Genomic DNA, 24,029 nt, shown 5'->3' on the forward strand with positions numbered 1-24,029 from the left:
ATAGAAAGATGCAATTTTGTATTCTGCATTGCCCCAAGTTGAAATATGTTAAAGTGACTAGACAGATGCAACATAATTTTATATTGATCATGTCTATATTTTTGCATTTCTTTTATGTACCTTAGAAATCTGGGTTATGTTTCCTGAAATGAACTTTCTATTTGCTGATCTATTGGTGGCTTACAGTTGATCTGTGACCTTCGAAATGACATTGCAAGAGCATGTCTGGGCCCAGGACAGGCCCCTGTGGGACTCCACTGGTCACTTCTCTCCAGGATGAAAAAGAGCCATTGTTGAGCACCCTTTGGCTTCGGCCAGTCAACCAATTACAAATCCATGTAACAGTTACCTTGTCTAGCCCACATTTTACAAGCTTGTTTGAAAGAATGTCGTGGGGAACCCTGTCAACGGCCTTACTGAAATCAAGATATACTATATCCACAGCATTCCCTTCATCCACCAAGCTGGTAATTTTATAAAAAAAAGAGATTAGATTTGTCTGGCATGACTTCTTACTCTGAAACCCATGTTGACTTTTTGTGATTATGGAATTGCCTTCTAGGTGTTCACAGACTCTGTTTTATGATCTGCTCTAGAATCTTTCCTGGTATTGATACCAGAGCACTATGACTGGGGAACTGTAGGAGGAAGATGTGAATGTTAAAACTGAAATATTGAAATTATACAGACATCACTATGGTCATTTGTTTCATTTTTTTATTAAACTGATTTGTTTCAGCTTTGCACGTTTTCATTTTGGCTTTATCCTGCTCAACACAGAAAGACCAATGGCAGATCTCTGATTATAGCATTGCTTTACAGCTATGTTCACAGACTCTCTGTTTAATTATCTGCTCTAGGATCTTTGATGTCAGACTAAATGGACGATAATTGTTGGGATCCCCTTTTTGAAGATGGGGATGTTTGCCCTCCTCCAGTCTGCTGGCATTTCTCCTAAACTAATATAGTGAATGTTTAAAAACTACAACGAGCCTAACCACTGAGAAATCCAATCATAATCATCATTCATTTCAAAGTCCAAAGTAGTTCAAAACACATTTCCTTCCCTTTAATATTTCACGAAACAGGAATACCCATGTTTCCATCTTTGCATAGCCACTTCCTGCTCTTTTCATATGTGATCTATTTACAAATAGCACACAATGTATATTTTGTGTACCAGTAACTGCAATCAATTAGCAAAAGCATTACAAGATCTTGAAAGGTATTCAAAAGCAGTGAAGCCACATGCTTCTGTAGGAAAGATCTGTGATATATTATAATTTCAATATTTTGTTATTGTTGTGTGGCTTCAATTCATTTCTATGGCAACCCTAAGGTGAACCTATTGCAGGTTTCTCGTGCCAAGTTATGTTCAAAGGTTTTTTGGTTTTTTTGCCTTGGGTTTCCTCCAAGGTTGAGGGAGTGACTTGCCCAAAGTGACCAAGTGGGTTTCCATGACTAAGTTGAGACTCAAACCCTGGTCTCGAGAGTCATAGTCCAACACTCAAATCACACCACGCTGACTCTTACACTTTGAATGATATATTCATGCAAAACAGTGCTACAACACAGGTGACTGTGGTGAAGAATGAGAAAGATGTTCTACTCTTAGAGGGCTCCCATTCAGAATATTGCTCAAATCTACTTAGTGTCATCTCCTATTCCCAAATCAACCTGTGGGTCCCTGATGCTACCATGTCTAGTGGAAAATAAAAGCCAGCATATTTATGATGTTTGGATATTTGATAAAATAAGTATTGATATTGATAAAATAAGTATCAAGCTGTCAAAGTAAACCAGAAGCTTATTTCATGTTACAACATTTTTCATTCAAGGCAGTCACCAACAATTATATCTTACTCAAGATTATTCATTGAATGTGTTTTTATTTTACACCTTGATGTGAGAATATAACACCTGTTTAATAAAAGTATACACATTCATAACTTCACTCAGAATACACTTTTAATGCACATTAAAAAAAAGCGTCCATCTTACAAATTGTTTTGCAATCCAAATATACAATAGCTTGGAAAACAAATAAGTTTAGAAAATGAATGCTGATGTATAAACACTACTTAAACCTATAACAGAGTTTCTCCATGGCTCATCTACAGTTTTCTTACTGCTTCATCAATATCAGTAATCTGTTCCTTCAGCTGGCTCCACTGTTCTGGATTTAGAGAGATACCTGAAATAAACCAAAAGATATAGACTAGCAGAAGTGCCCTGATTCACAAGGTTCAGAAATACACACACACACACACCAGGTCATTCTACCCTGCCCTAGATAGTCACTCTCTTCTTCCTTTTCCATCTCATCTCTCTCCATAGCCTTCCTCTCATCAGTTCCTCCCGATACCCTTCAGCCTCTACTTGCATTCTTCCTCAACCTTTACCAAGCAACAGCTCAATCTTTCTCTTTACTTTTTGAATTATCCAGGTGCCTTGAAGAGGAAAGAACTAAATGGAGGTACCTAAAGGCCCACTGAAGAAATGAATATTCCTGGCCTTGCTCCTGCTTATCTCAAGGCAAAGGAAAATCTGTCACCTGGTGACTAACAATGGTACTGTAAGCTACAGAGTCCATTTGAAGGCTACAATCTTTATAATACAGTCAGCCCTCCATATCCACTGAATCCTTATCTACAAATTCAAGCATTAATGGCTTAAAAATATTTTTAAAAATACAGTCCACCCTTGCCTTATGCAGGGGATCTGTTTTGGAACCCCTCACATAAGGCAAATCATGCATATACTCAAGCCACATTCATGTGAATGGGATGTGCCCACATGACGCACACCATGGCACGCGCCACGAGCAGGCGCCCCAATAATTGTATTAGGGGTTGCCGTCCACATGACCTCAAGTCTGCGTATGGCGAGCCTGCATACAGCACAGGCGCACTGTATATAAATTCCAAAAAGCAAACGTTGATTTTGCCATTTTATGTAAGGGACACCATTTTATTATGTCATTGTATTTAATGGGACTTGAGCATCCAGTGGTTTTGGTATCCACGATGGGTCTTGGAACTAAAGCCTAGTGGATACAAAGGGCCAACTGCAAAAGGATGCTGACTTAAGGACAAGAAAACTTATAAAGTTATTACTTCTGCAGAATTGGGATAGGAGACAAGTGGAATCCAACTTTCTGGGGTCCAAAATTAGAACTTAAATTACATCTATGTGTCTGTTCAATCCTTCCAAAATCTAGCAATATTATGTATGACCTAGGTTAAGTTTGTATCAACTGTGCTATTTACAGGCCATGCATTTACTTTTTCTTGAAGCAGAATTCATGTTACCATGACACAGATTTCTTTAAATACAAAATACACATAATACTTAAATTAATATCTGTTTGCTACAGAAGACATGACTTAGTGATGCTAAAGCTGGCAGAGCCACTATACAAGGCTCACTCATTCGCTCAGATTTATCTTTTACTAACACTGGCATTTCCCAGCCCACTTTGAAGTACCTGAATATTACCTTCCACAGCAGGTGAGAGGAAAAACACATCTGAACTTTAAAGGCTTTAAAATTGGTAGAATTTATTGTGCAGGGACTGTACCAATTCCAGCATATCATCCAAACAACAGACGCAAGAATCAGTGAGGCTAGTATGGATAGTACAATCCAAATAGATTGCTGCAGTTACCTATAAGGCTGTTCTTTTCTGGGACAATACTTCCTGCACTCCCAGTGGAAACTACACACGCAGTACAACAGCATGACTTGGAAGGACATATATGACAGACAGTACAAAGAAACCTTCTCACTTTATTGGGCCACTATGCATGCTATAATGAGATGGTTTTGTGTTCTGGAAAGTGTTGCCAGAAGTACACAGATCAAGTGAACCCCTGCTCAGACATAAAGTTTAGAGATCTGCTTGCAATTTTGTTTGTTTTTCATAATCTCATCCTTTCAAGTTTATGTTTATTATTACCCAGGTGAAAAGAAACTGAGTGCACTTCAGAATTAAAATCAAATCCAGTGGGTGAAGATAAAGACTGTGTGTGAAAATGAAGAGACAGAAATAGAGAATGTACAATCTCCTTGCAAAATTCCTCAACTGCAAATCTGAGTAAGACCTTAGAATCAGTGATCTCCAAAATAAGCCTATGACCAACCTTTCCATATCATTCTTCAAGACTAGACATACCAAATACAAAGAAAAAAGGGAAAAACCATGCTGGTCAGTTAATTCAAGCAGGTTAAAATCAGGGTAACCAGATGTGAAGCAGGTGTTTTCTATGCCTGTAAGGTTGTGCCGAAACGGGGATTTTGGAAGGTATTTCTTGTTATGTCTGGCCAAGTGCACAAAAGTACCAGTGTAAAGTAAGAAAATCTACTATACCATGTAGCCTGCATTTTGTTGTTGAAAATGACACATGTGTAAAATACCACTTGCAAATAAAAACTAGAATTTAGGTTAAAATATTATCTTTAGTACAATAATTTCTACACTCGGAGTGTTTTCAATATAGAAACACAATCAATTATTATTTCATACCTGGTACATGAAGTGGTATAGTTTATTCTACCACCTCACTTTATTCCTGTCTGGCCGAGTGCGCTAGATATGCACACCAGGAGGCTTTGTGTTACAGCTGTGAGAGAAGAGATACCTGCCACGAGAACGCCAGCCAACTATTACAATGGAGAGGATTCGTATCACCTTTCCTCATCTAGTAAACATGCCTTATGTCAGGGGTGGAAAAGTATGGCCTTCCAATTGTTGGACTGCAAGTCCCATTAGTCCTATCCAACATGGCAATTGTACAGAAAATTGAGACTTATAATTCATCAACAATCAGAGCGCCCCAATTTGCCCGCTCCTGCCTTATATTTAGGGTATCTACCTCACACCCAGATATTATGGATAAAATACCACCTAGAACTTTAAATGTCATCCAAAATAATGTAAAATTACCTTTTCTGCCTGGTTTCATTTCACCTTCTTGATCCATCCAGTATTCTCTAATATCGATTAGGACTTTACCTTTAAAATCACGAACACTGACATACCTCATTTTACCAATCTGCCAATAAATTTCAGAATGTAATTGTTAGTACACATGTAATAAAATTCTTCAAACACCTTTAAGGAATCATATGATACAGCACTAAAGTTTTCCTTATTCCAAAGATCCCAGAAACAAGTACATCTTACTCTCATAAATACTAAGCAACAACAGCCCAGAGGTGCAAGAATTCTGTAAGAATTATTTCCTTGGAAGAAGTATTTCCCAACAGTATTGCTGCAATTTTCAGACACCTGTTTTTCTTTTTTTGTAGAAATTCTACCAAGAAATATAAAAGCATAAACAAGAAGAATCTGAGTAGTCCTCAAAGGACCAATATAGAACCCATCATCCCAGCCTCCAATTTCAGAAATGCAAATGCAGTGTCATATTTAACCAGAAGTAATATCAAGTTTGGCAAATTCTGGGTATAGTTACATTAGCCAGAGCACAAACATTAATGATAAAAGGTGATGTTTTTTATTTTAAAAAATCAACTTGCGAAGTAAGCAGTATTCCCCAGTTTTAGCAACCAACTGTGACCTCCTAAACAAAAAACATGATTTCTGCTTTTGCCAAGGAACCTATGGCCAATAAGGAGATGTCCTGTTATCTTTTTAGGAATAACCTCCAGCCAATGGTGTCACCACCTAGGGCCAGGAGTCGGCAACCCCGAGCCCGCGGGCTGGATCCAGCCCAGCGAGGCCTTGGGACCAGCCCCAGCACGGACCTGTTGCCGATTGCTGCAGGCACGGGTCCTTTGGCCTCTTGCGCGAGTGGCCTTTGACCCCACCAAAGGCCCCGCGCCTGCGGCAATCGGCAGCAGGTCCGTGCTGGGGCCAGTCCCGAGGCCTCGCTGGGGAAGGCCTCTCGCACAGGGCCAAGAGGCCTCATCTCCAGCCCCGGCCTTGACTGGAAGGCTTTGGCCGCAGAGACTCTCACCTCCTCCCGCCTTTGGAGAAGGTAACCTCGCCTCCGGGTCTGCAGCCACAACAGGCGTGGGTGCTTTGTGTGCAAAACGCCAAAGCAAGGGGAGGAGGAAGAATGGGAGTCCGTATGGGTTTCCGAGAGGAGAGCTAGGTTGCTGCATCCGATAACGGGGAAGGATAACATGGGTTGATGCCACTTTTCACTGCCATGGCTGTGGGGTTCTGGGAAGTGTAGAGAGAGGGAGTCCTTGGGTATAGAAGAGTTTTGAGAACATCCACATGGGGGAATAACCCAGTTTGATAACCAAAGTTTGATACACTTTTCAGAATTCCATAGCATTCACATGGCAGTGAAAGTTGTGCCAACCCAGGTTTATTCTCCGGTGCAGATGCAGGTTAGTTCTTGCATGAGCTTGTTGTTGTTGTTGTTGTTGTTATGTGCCTTCAATTGTTTCTGACTTATGGCAAGCCTTTCCTGGGTTTTTGTTGGCAAGGTGGGTGCAGAGGAGGTTTGTCATTGCCTGAGGCTGAGAGAGTTGACTTCCCAAAGTCACTCAATGGGTTTCCATGGCTGACCTGGGAATCGATCCCGGATCTCCAGAATTGGCGGGCAAGAGGAGCAAGTGGGGCAAGCAGCGGCAAGAGGGGGCATTGTTTATAGAAGCCTCAGAAACATGCATTTATATTAACTTTTTTTTAAAAATCGGCAATTTTTTTCATGTGTCCTCCATTTTTAATTTAAAAAGTGTCCTCCATTTGAAATTTTTGTCCTACATTTGTCCCGGTTTTATTTATTTATTTAATTTTAATTTTAATTTTAATTTTTATTATTTTATATTAATATTATTATTATTATTATTATTATTATATTATGCTTCGGCCCCCCGAGTTGTCTGAGGGACAGCAACTGGCCCCCGGCTCAAAAGAGTTGCCTACCCCTGACCTAGGCCCTCCATTTGTCAGAAAAGGAGCAGTTGTCGTAAGCTTCCCTCCTCGCTGCCAGAAATAGCACTAAGAACTGTAAGAGAAAGAACACTCGGCATCATCCACTGACAAGGGCAGCCTTCCTGGAGATAAGTGTGCCATAATTCTCTACTAAAAACCAGGACAAAATGTAGGACAAAATTTACACCAAAATAGAGGACAATTGTAGGATAAAATTTAGGCCAAAATGTAGGACATTTAAGGAAAATGCCTGCATTTTGGCCTAAATGTATCCTACAATTGTCCTATATTTTGGTCTAAATTTTGTCCTACATTTTGTCCGGTTTTTTAGTAGAGAATTATGGAATCCTACCTGGAGAGGACTGACCTGGTCATAACAGTTCATGTGCTGGTAATCTCCCAATTACACTAATGCAGTGTACTCTGTCTAATGCTTTTGTTTGTTGCTTGTTGCCTTCAGGTGGTTTTCTGATTATGGCAACCCTAAAGTGAACTTGTTGTGGGGTTTGTTTGGCAGGATTTGTTTAGAGAGGGGTTGCCATTGTCTTCCCCTGAGGTTGAGAGCATGTGACTTGCTCATGGCTGAGCTGGGAATCCAATCCTGGTCCCCAGAGTTGTAGTCCGACACCCAAACAGCACTGGCTCTGGCCTTGACAAAAACATGGAAGCTGCAGCTAGTACAGCAGGCAGCAGTTAGATTACCGGGGATAACATATCACAGAAACTACGTAACACTGTTTCAAAACAAACTGCACTGGCTATAAATATGTTTTCAGCCTGTATTCCAGGTGCTGATTATGACATTTAAATTTCTAAATAGCCTAGCATCTGAAGGATTGTATATCCCTACATATGGGCTTGCCTGAGGATTATGGTGTTCTAGAGAGGTTCTTTCCTGTGTGCAACCAGCAGAATCAATGCATTATGTGACGATGCTGGAGAAAGTCTCCTCTACTGTGCCATCCTAGATGGTGAATCCCCTCCCCGTAACAAAACTTGTAGTTTTACTCCCAGACCATGCTTAAACAAATGTTGTCTATATCTGTACAGATATCTGCTTTTAAAATGTTTATACTGTTAAACTGTTTAACATGTTTTTAGACTCTTTCAGTTATTCATTACCATGTTACATTGATATTCCTGGTACACTTCTGTGAGATATTGTGATATAAATATTTAGGTGAGTGTGCAAGAGGAATTAAATAGTATTCAAGCAAGACGAATACCATGGGAATGGCACCCTGGACTAATAGCATAAGAATCTCAGTCTGGACTTCATCTATGGGCAACAGAAGAACTGATCTGTGGAACTTCTGAAGAACTAAATTCTCTCCTCTTTTCTTCCTCAATTCCACTTCCATTATGCATATTGCTGTTTTACTTGCTAAACTATGTGTTAGGGCCTGTCTCTGGCATTTCAGTCCATTTATTCAGGTGCACTGCTGGAGCATGGAATTCAGACTACAAGTATTTAAGCAGTTACAAAGCAAGAGAGTTAAGATCAAAGTGAAAAGAGAAGCAGCTCATGCTAAAATCAGGCTACCTTTAATTTGGGGACATGAAACCATGATGTGTTTAGTTCACAAATTAGTGTTCAGGAAGCACCAGCAAGAGAACAAACATTCTGAAATAATTAACACAAGAAACTGCAGGCTTAACAGTACACTCTTGCTGGAAAAGGTAAGAACTAGTGCCTCCTCTAACAGCCAGGCTGCTAAGAGTACAAATCACACAAATACAATTAAAGGTAACAATGGAACACAGGGGCAGAGAATATGTGCCCCAATCACTTTTTGGGACCTTTAAGCCCCTCAGTCCTCCAAACCTTGTCCCCAATAATCAAAGAAAAAGTACGACTGCCCTTTCTAGAGTGGTGGGTTTGCTGCACGCTGTTCCTGCAACATCCCTTAACCTGCTCCTGTGTCAGACAGTCAAGATTTCAAAAATCTCTACACTGAAGACATTAAAAAACTGTGATGTGTTGTTTTAAATGTTAGCTCATATGCTTTATAAAGCATATGAGCTAACATTTGAAACAACACTTCACAGCTTTTTAATGTCTTCAGTGTAGAGATTTTTGAAATCTTCACAAACATTTACACTAGCTCAAACGCTCACCCTGGTCATTATTTTTTAAAATGAATTCTTTCCTAAATGTAGCAACTTCCTCCACCCCAAATCTATTCCTCCAATGATTACCATAAAAATATCTGGAGGATACTCTTTTTTGCACATATGTAAAGCTTCCTATGTCCAGCTCAGAATCGCCCAGAGTTGCTTCCAACTCTGCTTCTTTTTTGTCATCCTTACTGGCAACTTTTAAATCTCCAGTTACTTTCTTCTTCAAGAGTATACATATGAAAGTAAACCTGATGACAGTAATAGTAAAATACACAGGGCATATGTACAACCATAGCATCAGCATCATTAAAAAAAACCTCCTCCAAAAACTTCGAAGTATGGATAAAAATAATTCATGTTGCTGAACAACATTAATCATTATCTCTGGAATCCTTACAACACAGAAATCTAGGCTAGGATTTACTCACAGATGGCAACTGAACCAGATAGTAATTTTATTAAGGTCCCCACTTCACTCAAAGTTGAGCCAAACTTTCAACAAAGAACTTTGTATCTCATTCTCTTAAATATTATTTCACATACCAATTAACTGTTTGAAGTAATACAAGTACTGATAATGAAACAGCTCATTCTCTTTTATAGAGTCTGGGGGCGGAGCAGACTGCCGCAAAGGGGTGGCTTGAAGCAGCCCCTGACAAAGCCTGATTGGGGCTGTGGCAACTGCATACCACAACCCCAATCTGCCTTTTTGCAGGCACAAAAAGAAGTAGCAAAAGCTGCTCCTTTTTGTGCATGCAAAAAGCTGTCTTTCCCCGCTTTGCCGCTTTATAGCGCTCTGTCAGTGAGTGACATCTGAACACCGCGCTGCCGAGCACCTGGAATCTGGCTGCCACACAGGCACCTGCATGGCATGAAGCTGGCTTCCGGGCATCATGAGGTTCATGAGCTTTTCATGCCAGTCTATACCGGCCCTAATGTCACATAGTTAAGAATCTTACTTAGAACACTCTTAAACCCTTCACTCACACACCTGATAATAACAGAAGTAAAGAGGCTATCACACATATCTCAGTCACAATCAGGGTTGTGATAATTTTCACTCTGCTTGGCACCAGCTAGAAATAACATTAAAGAACAATATTTAGTCAACTGAAGATTTCTTAACACTACTTTCTAGACAACACTTCAATTTACAATCGCTCCTCTGTTTTTGCAAACTTTGAATCTTTGTCCCTTGTCCGTTTGTGGGCAACAAACAGAGGGGGACAAAATGGGCTGCACACTGCCATTAAAGCCAATGGAGATTGAATACCGGCAATTTTCCATTATCATGGGGGGATCCGTAACAGATCCCCCACAAAAATGGAAAGGCTACTGTAATTTTGCTTTGTAGGAACATGTAGGCCCAATTCCTTGTAATTCACACTTCATTCACATGTGAACTAAAATGATTTTGCATACCTGTGTCAGACTTATCCAAATGAATTGCTCCAATCATCTGGTTCGGTAGCTCTCAAAATGAAATGCCACTAGCATGAATGTAGTTGTTTGAGCAGCTAAAATTCCTTCTGGACCTATATACTATGACTAGTCACTAGCTTTACACATAGCATGATTACACCCATATTCTCTCTATAAAGTTTTATATCATTACAGTTTGTGTTATTGATTCTTAATATTGATGAGTTAGTGAAGAAATTGTTTTTGCAATAATTAAAAACGTTTGGATCTCAAAATCTTTTCATTCTCTTAAACACCATAGTGATGTATTAAGGAAAGTTACAACTAAATTTTAGATCAAATAGTCCAGATGCTTTCAAATTAATTATAAGAATCCTAGCAATTACATCCTCATAATATAAGAACACAATGGATTTATTTCTTTTCTCAAAGATGATACTGTGCTGTACAATGATATTTTGTACTTGAAATTTACAATACCACAATGCATTACAGAAACATTCCAACCCTCCAACACAGGAGTCATCAGTTACCTGAAACATGTTCTCATCTCTGTTGCTACTTTGCTTAGAGGAAGCTGCACCTTTGGAACTTTCACCAGTCTTCTGTTTCTTTCCAGGTTTTTCTGGTGCTGCCTGTTTTTTCCTTTTTTCCTTAATATTTAAAAAACATTTTAAAAAGCAAGATAAATTAAGTACTTATTGGAAAAGTTGTTGTTACAAAATCAAATCACTCATTCTCTCCACAAGACTTCCATTCCATATGGGAATAAAGTACATTCAGATGCCACCAATCTATTTATTCTTACCAAGGGGCAAAGCAAATGGGTAGGAAACTGTGGCCAGACACCGCTTCCAGCCCAACACTGTGGTAACTATAGAGCCTGCACAGATAGGCCAAAATAAAGCTGCTTCGGGCCACTCTGAAGGTAATGCTATTTAAATGACACACACATTTTAAGAGTCCAGAAGCTGTGCCATGGCTTTGGCGCAGCCTCCAGTCTCTTAGGACACATGCATCATTTAAACAGCATACCTCCAAAGTGGCCCAAAGTAGCTTTATTTTGGCTTGTCTGTTCGCCCCTATACTCAAAAGAATCAGTTTTTATGACTGTAGATATGGCTCTATCTTTCATAGTTGTAGCTTCTTGAGGCAAAGAAAATGTATTTCCCAAACATGTCAGCTATTTTCAAATATTTACTAAGTTCATTTCATCTGGCAGCAGATATTGCTCCTCTTTTTAATCCTTCATACAAAACAACAAACCAAAAATCAGCTGAAGTGAAATGGAGTGCTGTTTATTCCTTCACCTGACTGGAGAGAAGAGGGAAAGGCCCAAACCGCATGAGCTAAAGAAAGTGGCTTCTAGTCACTTTAAGGGAATGGTGTTTACATGACACACCCCACCAAAGCAGCTGGAAGCCACAGCAAGGACACACTCCAGGACTGAAAGCTGGACTTGATTTGGATTGACTGCTGGCTGGCACAGCTTGGGACTGAGGTGGTAGGCTGCTTTGGAAGTGGGCCATGCAGTTGCAGTGCAATCGCAGCCGGAGGCCACTTCTACTGGGCTGTCTGCTTCGGCCCAAAGTAATGCATATCTGTGAGCAGAGGGCTTCACTCAGGCTTCTTTCTGTTCATGCATGTCTACTAAACCATGACTTAGTTACCTGAAACTAAGGAGCCCTGGTGGTGCAGTGGTTAAATGCCTGTACTGCAGCCACTCACTCAAAACCATTAGGTTGCGAGTTCAAGACCAGCAAAAGGGCTCAAGCTCGACTCAGACTTACATCCTTCCGAGGTCTCTAAAATGAGTACCCAGATTGTTGGGGGCAAATTAGCTTACAGTTGTAAACTGCTTAGACACTGCTTAGGTGGTATGAAGCAGTATATAAATGAAGCTTGTTTGTTTGTTTTTGAAACATTACCAGCTAGAAATCCACTTGTATTTTTCATTTCAGCATTATTTTAATGCTGCATTTTTAAATTAACAATCATGTTTTTAAATGATTTTAAATATTTTAAACTGTATCTATTCTGTTCAAAGTTTTGTGAGGGGTTTTGTGTCATTTTTTAACCTTGCAAACTTGGATCACATTCATGTTCTGTCTATAGATATGAGGACAGTCAGCACCAATTTACAACTCTCTCTGAATTGCCACAGATGGGACCAACTGGATCTATATGCGTCAATGAACTTGGAAGAAACCCTTTTTACTCACCGACAGTAGATGATTCACATGCTGAAATTAAAAGTATAGAACAATGTGTTAGCATTAGAAAAACTGGATTTTAATATATATTTAAACTTGGAATTATTACTGGACTAGTATTTATACTAATACTAAACCAATACTAAACAATACTAAACATTAAACACAACAGAGGTCTCTGAATTAGGCTACAGTTTACAATGCACTTGGCTAGAAGCTAAATTAGTGTAATGGGGCAAATAAATGTTAAAGTCTAACTGCCTTAAAGGCAATTGTTGCAAAGCATCCATCTGTTAAGTTATATTTTATGCATGTATATGCCTAAATTTATTTATTTTTTAAAAAAACAAGAGATACAAAAGGTACCTTGGATTTTGACCAGAGCCATAATGAAAACTAAAGAAGCCCAGTCATACTATCTACTGTGGTCCATAGCATATCCCACATCTTAAAATTAGAATCACGAGTCACTACAGAAAAACATACATGTACTGGGCAAATGCTTTTATTCTGCTCAATAAAAGCAAGGCAAGTGTGTTTAATTACTTTATGAAGACACACGATGTATTTGTATCGAAGCATCCTTCCCCTCTTTCTCCAGATTGGTTCTGTTTCTCCCCTGTGGATTCCAGGCACCAATGCCAAACAAGCAAGCATGGTGTAGTGGTTTGAGTGTCAGAACAGGACTCTAGGAGAGAAGGGTTCAAACCCTCACTCACCATGGAAACCCACTAGGTGACCTTGGGCAACTCTCTCAGCCTAAAAGGAAGGCAATGACAAACTTCCTCTGAATAAATCTTGCCAAGAAAACCCTGTCATAGAGCCATCATAAATCAGAGTTGACTTGAAGGCACATCATAACATCAATCGTTATAAAATGTTGTGAGTGTTCTTGAACAACTTGAGAAAGGCAAGCTGAAATATTTAATAAGATAATCACCCCTGTATCAACCTCACGGTCTGAATCACTGCCAGATGAGCTTGAAGACACGAGTTCTTTTGATTTAGGCATTCTATGAAGAAAGAAAGAAATACAATGAAAAAGCAGTACATACTTCTTACAAGGTACCCTTGTAATTTTCAAACATGCACCCATTACAGAATCCCTTCCAACACTACCATCCAAAGTACACTTACTGTGAAGTTCCACTGGGATCAATGGGATTTCAAAGTAATCAGGATACCATATTTATCCTTGCAGTAGACTCACATAGGGAGAAGTGACAGCAGGGATACAGAATAAATAAGAGACTGAGGGGAGAAACATAGAATACTTGGTCTTTATGTAGTTTTCATTTTCTTAATTACCTACCCACTTAATTGCAAAGGAGGCTGGGGGCTCCACTGTGAGTGACATGGTGAATATACTCCAGGTTTCAACCCATATTTTGAAGGAACTGTACAGGGTACTAGACCACACATCCAAATAGGTTCAGCATCTTGGATACCTTCTTTTAAGTCTCGACTAAAGAGATTTACCACCTCACTGACATTAGAACCACCAGCTTCCATATTTGATATTCTCTTGACATGAGACCACAAATCACTCTCTCTCACACACACACAGACAACTATAGCTGATATTAATTCATCTGTACAATATTTTGTATCCTTTATCCATTCGAGTCATATCTAAGTATCAGAACAAACTGACCGCACTGAAATTCACATTGTTATGACAAATATGATTAGAACAGACTAAATTAAATAATCCTTGCATGGAAAAATAGCTGGGGAATGGGATTCCTTAAAAGTGTTTCCTCAAGAACAATGCCATAAACAAGAAAGTGCAATACATAAAAATGTATTTGCTTTAGAACAAAGACAGATGACTGTTCAGGACTGTAACCAGAAAGTGCAAACAAATAGCTTGAGACATTTACTTTACATTAAAGTAAAGATGAAGATAGAAGTATAAGCTTTACAGTTCTACAGAATAAAGGTTTGGATTATGTAAGTGGAAAAGTCTTAGCAAGGGAGTGAAAATTATGAGATAAAGAAGAAGAGAGCCTGTGATCTAAATGCTGGACTCTCAACTTTGACCATTCCCAGCCAGCATGGCCAAGTGTTAGTAAACTCCACAATCACCTACAACAGTGCTTCTCAATTATTTTTTGTCATGCCCCCCCCAGGAAGAAGAAAACATTTCGCGTCCCCCCGCGCGACTGTAAATAGTATTGTTTGTCTATAAAATTGTTATAAGTACACCTCTGCATAACACAGTATCCTGAGCCTCGCGCCCCCCCCCTGGGGGGGCTCGCCCCACTATTTGAGAAGTACTGACCTACAAGAACACATATTGATCAACCCACAAGAAAAGAGAAACTGGAGTGAAGATGGGGCAGATGAAGACAAGCCTTTGAGCAAACAACGCAGGGAGATCCCATGGCTATAAGGAAAGCACAGATCAGGCAGATTAATCATAGGCACAGATCAGGTGGATTAACAGGACATGCGGCAGGCCACCAAAGGGAAACCCGTAAAACACATGCCCTAGTGATCTCACGACTTGATTACTGTAATGTCCTCCTGGCTGGGCTTCCTCTTTCTCACCTCCGTCCTTTAATCTCTGTCCAGCATTCAGCTGCACGCATTATCACTTCCACCCACCGCTCTGACCACATCTCTCCTGTGTTGGCATCCCTTCACTGGCTCCCTCTCCCTTTCTGCATTCAGTATAAGCTCCTGCTGTCGACATTCAAAGCCCTCCATGGACTGGCCCCTCCTTACTTATCCGACCTTCTCTCTCCTCACCTTCCCACCAGGGCCCTCCGTTCTGGTAGTCAAGGTCTGCTGTCCCAGCCCAGGATTTCCTCTGCCCCATCCCGGATTCGCCCCTTTTCACTTGCTGCCCCTCACTCCTGGAACCTTCTTCCTCCACAAGCAAGAGCCATCACTTCTTTAACCAGCTTCAAAACGGAGTTGAAAACCATCCTATTCAGAGAAGCCTTCCCAGGCATTGCATAATTGTCGCTTACTATCTGATGTTCTGTTGTTGGCTGTTTATCGATCCATTTCCTGTATTGCTATGTACTGTATATGTATTATCCTACTTGTGAGTATGTATTTTCCCTGGATAATGATTAACCTTCCATTATGAAGCCAAGCCCTCCCTCCAGTCCATCTGCCTTGGTCCAGGCCTCGGAGGTTGAGAGGAACTGCTGGACCTCTTACCCTTTCCCGTCACCACCCCCTTCTCCTTCTGTGTCTTGTCTTTCTAGATTGTAAGCCTGAGGGCAGGGAACCGTCTAACTAAAAAGATTGCATGTACAGCGCTGTGTAAATTTACAGCGCTTCATAAATAAAGGTTAATAATAATAATAATAATAATAATAATAATAATAATAATAATAATAATAATATAGTACTTTAAATAAGAAAGTAGTAAAGAGCATAGGAAGGCCTACATACCCTAAAAGAACCAGATCCTGTATGATTCTGGAAAGTATGCAGGATCAGTCCTGATTAGAACTTGGATGGAAGAGTGCCAATGAATACACATAAAGTATCTCTTATCTGGAATTCTAAAATACTCCACATAGTTGGCTGAGATAGTGATAGCTTTACTTTCTCATGCTTCAGAGCATACAAACTTTGTTTCATACACAAAATTATGTTAAAATATTGTATACAACATTATCTTCAGCCTTTGTGTATAAGCCGTAAACAAAGCTTAAATGAATTTCATGTTTAAACCTAGGTCCCATCTTGAAGATATCTCATTATATATATGCAAATATTCCAAAATGGGGGGGGACGGTCCAAAACAATTCTGGTCCCAGGCATTTAAGATAAGGGAGAGTCAACCTGCATTAGGTGCTGCAGGCTGTATTTCAGAGGAAGGAACTCACAATGCCATGGTCTGAGTATTCTTTGGCTAAGAAAACCCCATGGGGTCGCCATAGGTCAACAGTGAACATGAAGGTACATACACAGAGAACTCATAAGACCTGATTTAAAAAAATAGAATTAAACAGTACACAGAGATTTTGTAGCACCTTTGAGACTAACTGAAAGAAAGAAACTGGTAGCACAAGCCTTCATATACTTGAGTCTTCTTCTTCAGATGCATGTTTAGGCTCAAGTCTGCAAAAGCTCATGCTACCAGCTTCTTTCTTTCAGTTAGTCTCAAAGATGCAGAAGGATGCCTTTGCATACTGATTTTCCAGACTAACATGGCTATGTCTTTAAATAGAATTAAGTTTAATAGAATAAAATCCTGCCTGACAGTGGTGATAATAGGCAGCAGTCCTGATTGGGAAAAGCAAACAAAAACATAGGCCTGACTCTGCCCTAACAAATCTTGCTCATGTTACTGCCTAGGAATGCCATTAAGACTCCAAGGTTTGTGTCACATGCAGCACACCAAAATCCAAGCTGGCAGTCTATCCTATTGGACAGGACTGCGTCCCTCCAGCCACTGAACTGTGCCTGGCAAAAGGACAGCCACTGACCACCTGATGGAAACTGAGCTGATGGGATTACTGTCCAACTACACCTGGAAGGCCACAATTAGATGACCCAGGAATCAAAAAATAGGACAGGGAGCTGGGGCTGTAACACGCAGAGTGGAGAGACCACTTTTAAGATACCGAAGGGAGGGGTGTGGGCAAGAGACACACACATCCTGAGCATGAGGGCGAGCATGTGTAGAGAACACGATACTATAGGAAAACCATAGGGAAAGCAGGAAGGAGGGGGAGAGAAGAAACAGGAGCCATTACACCAAAAATGGCAGGAGATGTGAAAGACAAAGTTAGAATCATCCAAACCATTGCATTCCTCATCACCATGTACCTAGAAAAGATCCTAGAGAGTAAAGATATACAATTGAACACTGAAGTTAGATTCATACAAGCCATTGTATTCCCCATCACCATGTATGGATGTGAGAGCTGGAAGTGAGGAAAGTGGTCAAAAAGAAAATAAATTCATTTGAGATGTGGTGCTGGAGAGGAGTGATGAGAATACTATGGACAACCAAAAAGGTACAAAACACATTGCAGAAATAATTCAGTTTGAGACCACTTTAACTGCTCTGGTTCAGTGCTAGGGAATCCTGGGAATTGTAGTTTATTGTGGTGTTAGAGTTCTCTGATTTTTCTGACTGAATGTCTCAGAAAACTACAGTTCCCAGAATTTCCTAGCACTGAGCCAAGGCATTTAAAACAGTCTCAAACTGGATTCTTTCTGCAGTGTGTTTTGGACCAAAGATAAACAAATAGGTCAGATCAACCCTGAAATCTCCGTGGAAGCCAAGATGATCGAAATGAGGCTGTTGTATTTTGGATACATCGTAAGAAGGCATAACAAAACAAAGGCAGGAAAAGAGATTCCACCTCAACACTGGGAAGAACTTCCTGACAGTGAGAGCTGTTCGACTGTGGCACACACTCCTTCGTAGAGTCTCTTTCCTTGGAGGCCTTTAAACAGAGCCTGGATGGCCATCTCTCGGGGATACTTTGGTTGTAAGTTCCTGAATGGCAGGGGGTTGGACTGGATGGCCCCTGGGGTCTCTTCCAACTCTATGATCCCATTACGAAAGGAGAGTGACTAAAATGGTGAAGGGTCTAGAAACCATGCCCAATGAGGAGAGACTTAGGGTGTTGGGTATGCTTAGCCTGGAGAAGAGACGTAAAGAGGTGATATGTTAGCCCTGTTTAAATATTTGAAGGGATGTCACATTGAGGATGGAGTGGTGGAGTCTCCTTTTTTGGAGGTCTTTAAACAGAGGTTGGATGGCCATCTGTCAGAGGGTGCTTTGTTGGCCAGTTCCTGCATGGCAGATGGTTGGACTGGATGGCCCTTGGGGTCTCTTCCACTCTATGAATCGATGGAAAAGACATTAACGCTAGGAGGGAGAAAACCATATGCCAGATGGATAGACTCAATTAGAGAGGTAACAGGTCTTAATTTGCAGCAATTATGCAGAGCAACAGAGATTGGGGGGGGGGGAGGCTTGGAGGTGTCTCATCCAAAGAGTCACCATGAGACAGGGTCCATTTGAGCAATAGCAGCAGCAACAGCTTCATTTATACACCGCTTCATCCCATACTAAGTCTCTAAGCAGTTTACAACTGTAAGCTAAATGCCTCCAATGAGCTGGGTATTCATTTTAGCGACCAACAGGCTTGCATCCTTTCTAGGTCACTAAAATGAGTACCCTGCTTGCTGGGGGCAATTAGCTTACACACTGTAAACCGAGAGTGCCTAAGTGCACTGATAAGTGGTATAGAAATATACTTGCTATTGTTGTTGTTACTGAGTTGACCTTGAGCCCCTGGCTGAGACTGAACTCATCAGAGGGCATCTTCATCAGGCAGGATGTTACAAACCAAACAGAATGGGGGGGGGAGCATATTGTGCACTTCGTTTGGCCAATATAGGCATCTCTGGTAGATTTTCGTTGTATGCTCGCCCCTCCAGATTTATGACTTTGACTTTTGCAGATTTGATTATTCACAGATTATATTAATATGTTCTCTCTAGGAATACCTAGGTCCTCCAGCACAACTCTATGGCCAACTTTAACCAAAGGTTGCACTGAAGGATGTAGAGATTCCTAGAGAGAATGCTCCACTCTGCATTTGTAGCTTTTCCAGCACAATTGTATGGTCAATGTCTGGCAGATGTTGACCACAGAATTGCACTGGGGGACCTAGAGATTCCTAGTAAGGTGTCCTCTCAGGTAAAAACATAGTGTTTTTGTTATTTGCGGCTTTTCCACATTGACAGGAGTCCTGTGCCCCTAACCCCACCGAATATGGAAGGACAAATGTATATTGTGCAATCAAGGGATCATCAAGGGATTTTTTGTTTGTACACTTGTCCCTCCATATTCATTAAGGTTAGGGGCACAAGACCCCCATGAATATGGAAAAACGCAAATAAGAGAAACACCATGTTTTTACCCGAAAGGACACCTCTCTAGGAATCTCTAGGTCCAACAGACACTGACCATAGAACTGCACTGAAGGAGCTACAAATGCCTTTAGGTCTTCTGGTGCAACTTTTAGTTAACGTTGACCATAGAGTTGCACCGGAGGACACAGACATTCCTAGAGGACATATTAATCAAATCTGCAAATAATCAAATCCATGAATAATCAAAGCAGCAAATATGGAGGGATGAGTGTATTTACTAAAACAGCCACCCCTGAATGTTCACTGGAGGGCAGTGAACAACAATGGTCCGAAACACACTGCAGAATAATCCAATGTGAGACTGCTTTTTAAACTTCCATGGCTCTATAATACTAGTGAATACTGGGAAATGTGGTGTTTGTGAAACATGTAGCCTTCTCTGTCAGAGAAAGAGAGCTTTGGTGGGGCCACAATAAACTACAACTTCCAGGATTCCCCAGCAGTGAGCCAGGGGCAACTAAAACAGTCCCAAACTGGATTATTCCTGCAGTGTGTTTTAGGCCAACAACAAGGAGGAAAAGGAGACCTTGGGCTGCCTTAAGGCGATGTGGGAAGAACCCCAATGCCACCAGGGAAAGAAAGAGATTGTTGTAGATTTCTTTTCCTCAGACAGTCCCAGGAGTCATGGCTGAAAAGGAAGCAGTTTATTTAGCTGCAGCTGTGCCCAGTAGGAAATTCATCCAAATTACTGGGACCCCAAATTCAAAGTGAACCAAACTTTGTGCCTGTACACAGGCCAAAATAAAGCTGCTTAGGGTCACTTTGGAGGTACAGGTATGCTGTTTAAATGACACACACATTTTAAGAGGCCAGAAGCTGTGCCAAAGCTGTGGTCCAGCCCTTAGGACTGGAAGGTGGCTTCCGCATGGCTTCCGGCCTCTTAGGACGCATGCATCATTTAAACAGCATACCTCCAAAGTGAGCTTTATTTTGGCCTGTCTGTATGGGCCCTTTTGCAGCATTTGGAACAAGGAAAACTAGAAATCACATTTCATTGGTTACGTTGAATTAAACATTTACACCCTGTATGTTCTTGGATATTCACATATTACACTTAATACATGTCCCTTATCCCTCCCTCATGGGGGAGCCACCCATCCATCTTTTTATGTATATGTTTGGTTTCACTGTGTGTGTGTGTGTGTGTCCCCCCCCAATAAAAACGCCTGTCTATGAAGCACGGTTTACATTCCAAAACAGGTAATTTCTACGTGACCTAGAATATCAACCTTCGCTCTCGAGTTTATTTCGACACTAATCTCCAGCTCCGGAGGGTAAGTAAAAGCTCTGAGTGTTAAGCATCCCAACAGGAGATAAGAAGACCGAGGGGGCGGTGCCCGGGCGCCATTTTCTCCCTCCCTTGCATTCGCCTGCTTCCAATCCTCTGCCCCCTGCCTTCCCCAACATGGCAGCCTCTGGCCTCTGAGAGCCGCCTCTTCCCCTTCCCTACTCTCCCCATATCCCATCCCTTGGGGGGAAAGGCGCATGAGCTCCAATATGGAGCGGGAAACCCTCCTGCTTGTTTGGGGCGAGGCTGAGGAGGTCCCTGAGGAGGAGGAGGAGGAAGAGGACTCCTCCTGAAGGGCCTCGAGGGCCACAAAATGGCGGCCGACGCCAGCGTTCTATCCTCCTCCCCCCTCCCTCCCTTAGAAAAACACACACAGAGGAGGGAGGGGTGGAAAGCGCTGGGAACAGCCGCCGCTACTCACGTTCGATGCAGAGCCTCCTCTCCTCACTGCCTTGCTTTGCCTTCTGCCTGCTGCTCGCCTTTACTCCCTGCGCCGCCAGAGCGGAGGAAGTGACGTCAGCGCCCGCCCGAACCAATCACGGCAGGGCGGCTCGACTGACATACACAGTCACTCTCTCTCTGAGGGAGAGGAGGGGCAGGAGCGACCGTTGCTCTCCTCCTCTGCTTCGTTTTGAAATCACACTCAATAAAGAAATAAATAAATGGAGGGTGTATTATTTTCTCCTCTCTCTTCTTCTTCTTCTTCTTCTTCTTCTTAACACTGACGGTTTCCCTTTTCCCTGAAAGAAAGTACAGTTTGTTTAATCAAGGTTAAAACAAATAAACGTTGGACACACAGACAAACGCGCTTCAGTACCAACAGGAAGGTGTGCACAAAATGGCGCCCTGCGTCACTTTTCTGCCAAAATAGGAGTCCAAAGCGCACTGCGGGGATAAGCCGGGTTGAGGCCGCTTTAACTGCCCCTGGCTCAGCACTAGGGGATCCTGGGAGTTTGTTGTGGCGACAGAGCGCTCTCTCTCTCTCTCTGACAGAGAAGGCTGGTCTCACAAAACTGCAGTTCGCAGAATTCCCTAGTATTATAGAGCTAGTATTATAGTATTATACAGCTGGTTGTATAATACTAGTATACTAGTACCAGTATTAGTAATACTAACAAACTGCGGAAGTAATCCAGTTTGAGACCACTTTAACTGCCCTGGCTCTATAATACCAGGGAATTCTGGGAACTAGTTTATGGCGGCACCAGAGCTCTCTCTTGACAGAGAAGGTTGAATGGATTCACAAAAACTACAGTTCCTAGAATTCTCTAGTATTCTAGAGCCATTTTGTGCACACCTTCCTGTTGGTACTGAAGCGCGTTTGTCTGTGTGTCCAACATTTATTTGTTTTAACCTTGATTAAACAGAGTGTACTTTCTTTCAGGGAAAGAAAGAGGAACCATACACACACACACACACACACACTATATGTGTTATCTAATTGTAGTATATGATTATATAGTCGTATATGATTTGTAATCTATCCATGTGTTTCTAACTTTTATTAAATCTCATGAGTTTGATTCAAATCAGTTTTTTTCAGAAACTACTTAAAGGTACACAGCAACAATATGAATTATGTGGAGTTTTAGGCAAGGAATATTCAGAGGCGGTTTGTCATTGCCCTCCTCTGAAAATAACCTACACAAATGTGACTCAAGAGTAGTGTTACCTGCACCAGTCCCTGGCAAGTTTCCAGGAAAGAAAGAAAAAAGCTGTGGTGGATGGGTACAAATATAATGCCGATCTGTAACACATACGGAGGAAATTGCCAATTCCATATATCAGATAGCCTGAACAGTACTGGCCCACAGCACCTGAAATTCCCTGGCAATCTCCCTTTGAAGTACTTAGCAAGCCTGACTGTGCTTTGCTTCTGAGATCAAACAGAATCTGGTGCTTTCAGGAGTCTTAAGAAATTGTATAACAGACATCTTAAGCAGTGAGTGAGTGAAGATACAGTACACAAAAGTAAATGGCTCGGGACCTTGAGAGTTTGAGGTCTGCTGGAGAGAACTGCTTCTGTTTCCTATCAGTCAGGGCAAAGCACATTAGTAAAGTCTTCTTTGCCATAACTTTTGGGTTATGGAATATCCACTCCTTAGAAGTGAATTGGTATCAATGCTCCTATCATTCCGGTGGCAAAGAAAATAACTAATTTTACTAAATCCTTTGATTTGATGAAATTGATTTGATGTGGATGGTTTTAAATCACTATAATTAATTTTAAATAGTCATTATTTTAAAAAAATACTATAGTTTTAGTTTCTTTACAATTACATTTTACCGTTAAATTATTTTAAATGGTCCATTTGTTTATACAGTATTATATGCTTCCCTGATGCTTTTAAGTGTAGGGTGGGATATCAGTATTTTAATTAATAAAATTAAGTGTGTACTACATAAATCTACTTTATATCAGTGCAATAAACCTCACAAATATATAAATAATAAAATAAATAAAAAATTTATTTATATACCGCCCTTCTATAAAACCAGGGCGGTGTACAGCAGTCAAAAAAACAATCATAACATGCATAAAATACAATATACAAACAAAGCAAAATCCAATAAAAACACTAAAGCCAGCTTGCCACTACTGATGTGGAGGAGAGGGGGAAGTTAGTCGGGGCTTACATCAGAGAATGCTTGTTTAAATAAAAAGGTCTTCAGCCCCTTTTTGAACTGGGCCAGGGAGGTGGCCGAGCGGAGCTCAATGGGCAGGGAATTTCAGAGGGTAGGGGCCGAGATGGAAAAAGTCCTCTTAGAAGTAGAGACTAATCTAGCCCCTGGAACCCTCAACAGCTGCTGCCCAGATGTTCTGAGAGTGCGGGGCGGATTGTATGGGGAAAGGCAGTCCTTGAGGTATCCTGGGCCCAAGCCATTTAGGGCTTTATAGGTAATGACCAACACCTTGTATTGCGCCCAGAAGCGAATAGGCAGCCAGTGCAAGTCTTTAAGCACTGGTGTTATATGACTGGCTCTGGGTATGCCAGTAACCAGTCGGGCTGCCATATTCTGCACTAATTGTAGCTTCCGGGTATGGTACAAGGGTTGCCCCATGTAGAGCGCATTGCAGAAATCCAGGCGAGAAGTTACCAGGGCATGTACTACCGTTTCAAGGTCCCTCTGGCTGACTCCCTACAGGCAA

General features: G+C 41.3%; 1 protein-coding gene across 2 annotated transcripts; it reads right to left on the bottom strand.

The window, feature by feature from the left end:
* Positions 1-1,950: 1,950 nt before the first annotated feature.
* SUB1 (SUB1 regulator of transcription) lies at positions 1,951-21,452 on the bottom strand. 2 transcript variants are annotated; one of them, XM_042451686.1, is made up of 7 exons: positions 21,300-21,408; positions 13,804-13,917; positions 13,607-13,679; positions 12,676-12,696; positions 10,987-11,106; positions 4,946-5,054; positions 1,951-2,194 (listed from the first exon to the last, which is right to left on the bottom strand). In XM_042451686.1, the coding sequence occupies exons 3-7, from the start codon at positions 13,676-13,678 to the stop codon at positions 2,115-2,117; spliced, it is 402 nt and encodes a 133-aa protein (XP_042307620.1). In that variant the 5' UTR covers position 13,679; positions 13,804-13,917; positions 21,300-21,408; the 3' UTR covers positions 1,951-2,114. The 2 variants fall into 2 exon arrangements, with proteins under 2 accessions (XP_042307620.1, XP_042307619.1); XM_042451685.1 differs by lacking the exon at positions 13,804-13,917 and having other exon boundaries at positions 21,300-21,452.
* Between the last annotated feature and the right edge of the window lie 2,577 nt (positions 21,453-24,029).

Source organism: Sceloporus undulatus, chromosome 2 (genome assembly GCF_019175285.1).
Source record: "Sceloporus undulatus isolate JIND9_A2432 ecotype Alabama chromosome 2, SceUnd_v1.1, whole genome shotgun sequence".
NCBI lineage: Eukaryota > Metazoa > Chordata > Lepidosauria > Squamata > Phrynosomatidae > Sceloporus > Sceloporus undulatus.

Excerpts from the sequence above, each read along its gene's own strand:
- SUB1 (XM_042451685.1), bottom strand. The coding sequence starts at position 13,678 with ATGCCTAAATCAAAAGAACTCGTGTCTTCAAGCTCATCTGGCAGTGAT. Across the intron at positions 12,697-13,606 it reads ACCGTGAGGTTGATACAGGG|CATGTGAATCATCTACTGTC; the intron begins GTGATTATCTTA and ends TTTTAATTTCAG. Across the intron at positions 11,107-12,675 it reads ATGTGAATCATCTACTGTCG|GAAAAAAGGAAAAAACAGGC; the intron begins GTGAGTAAAAAG and ends TTAAATATTAAG.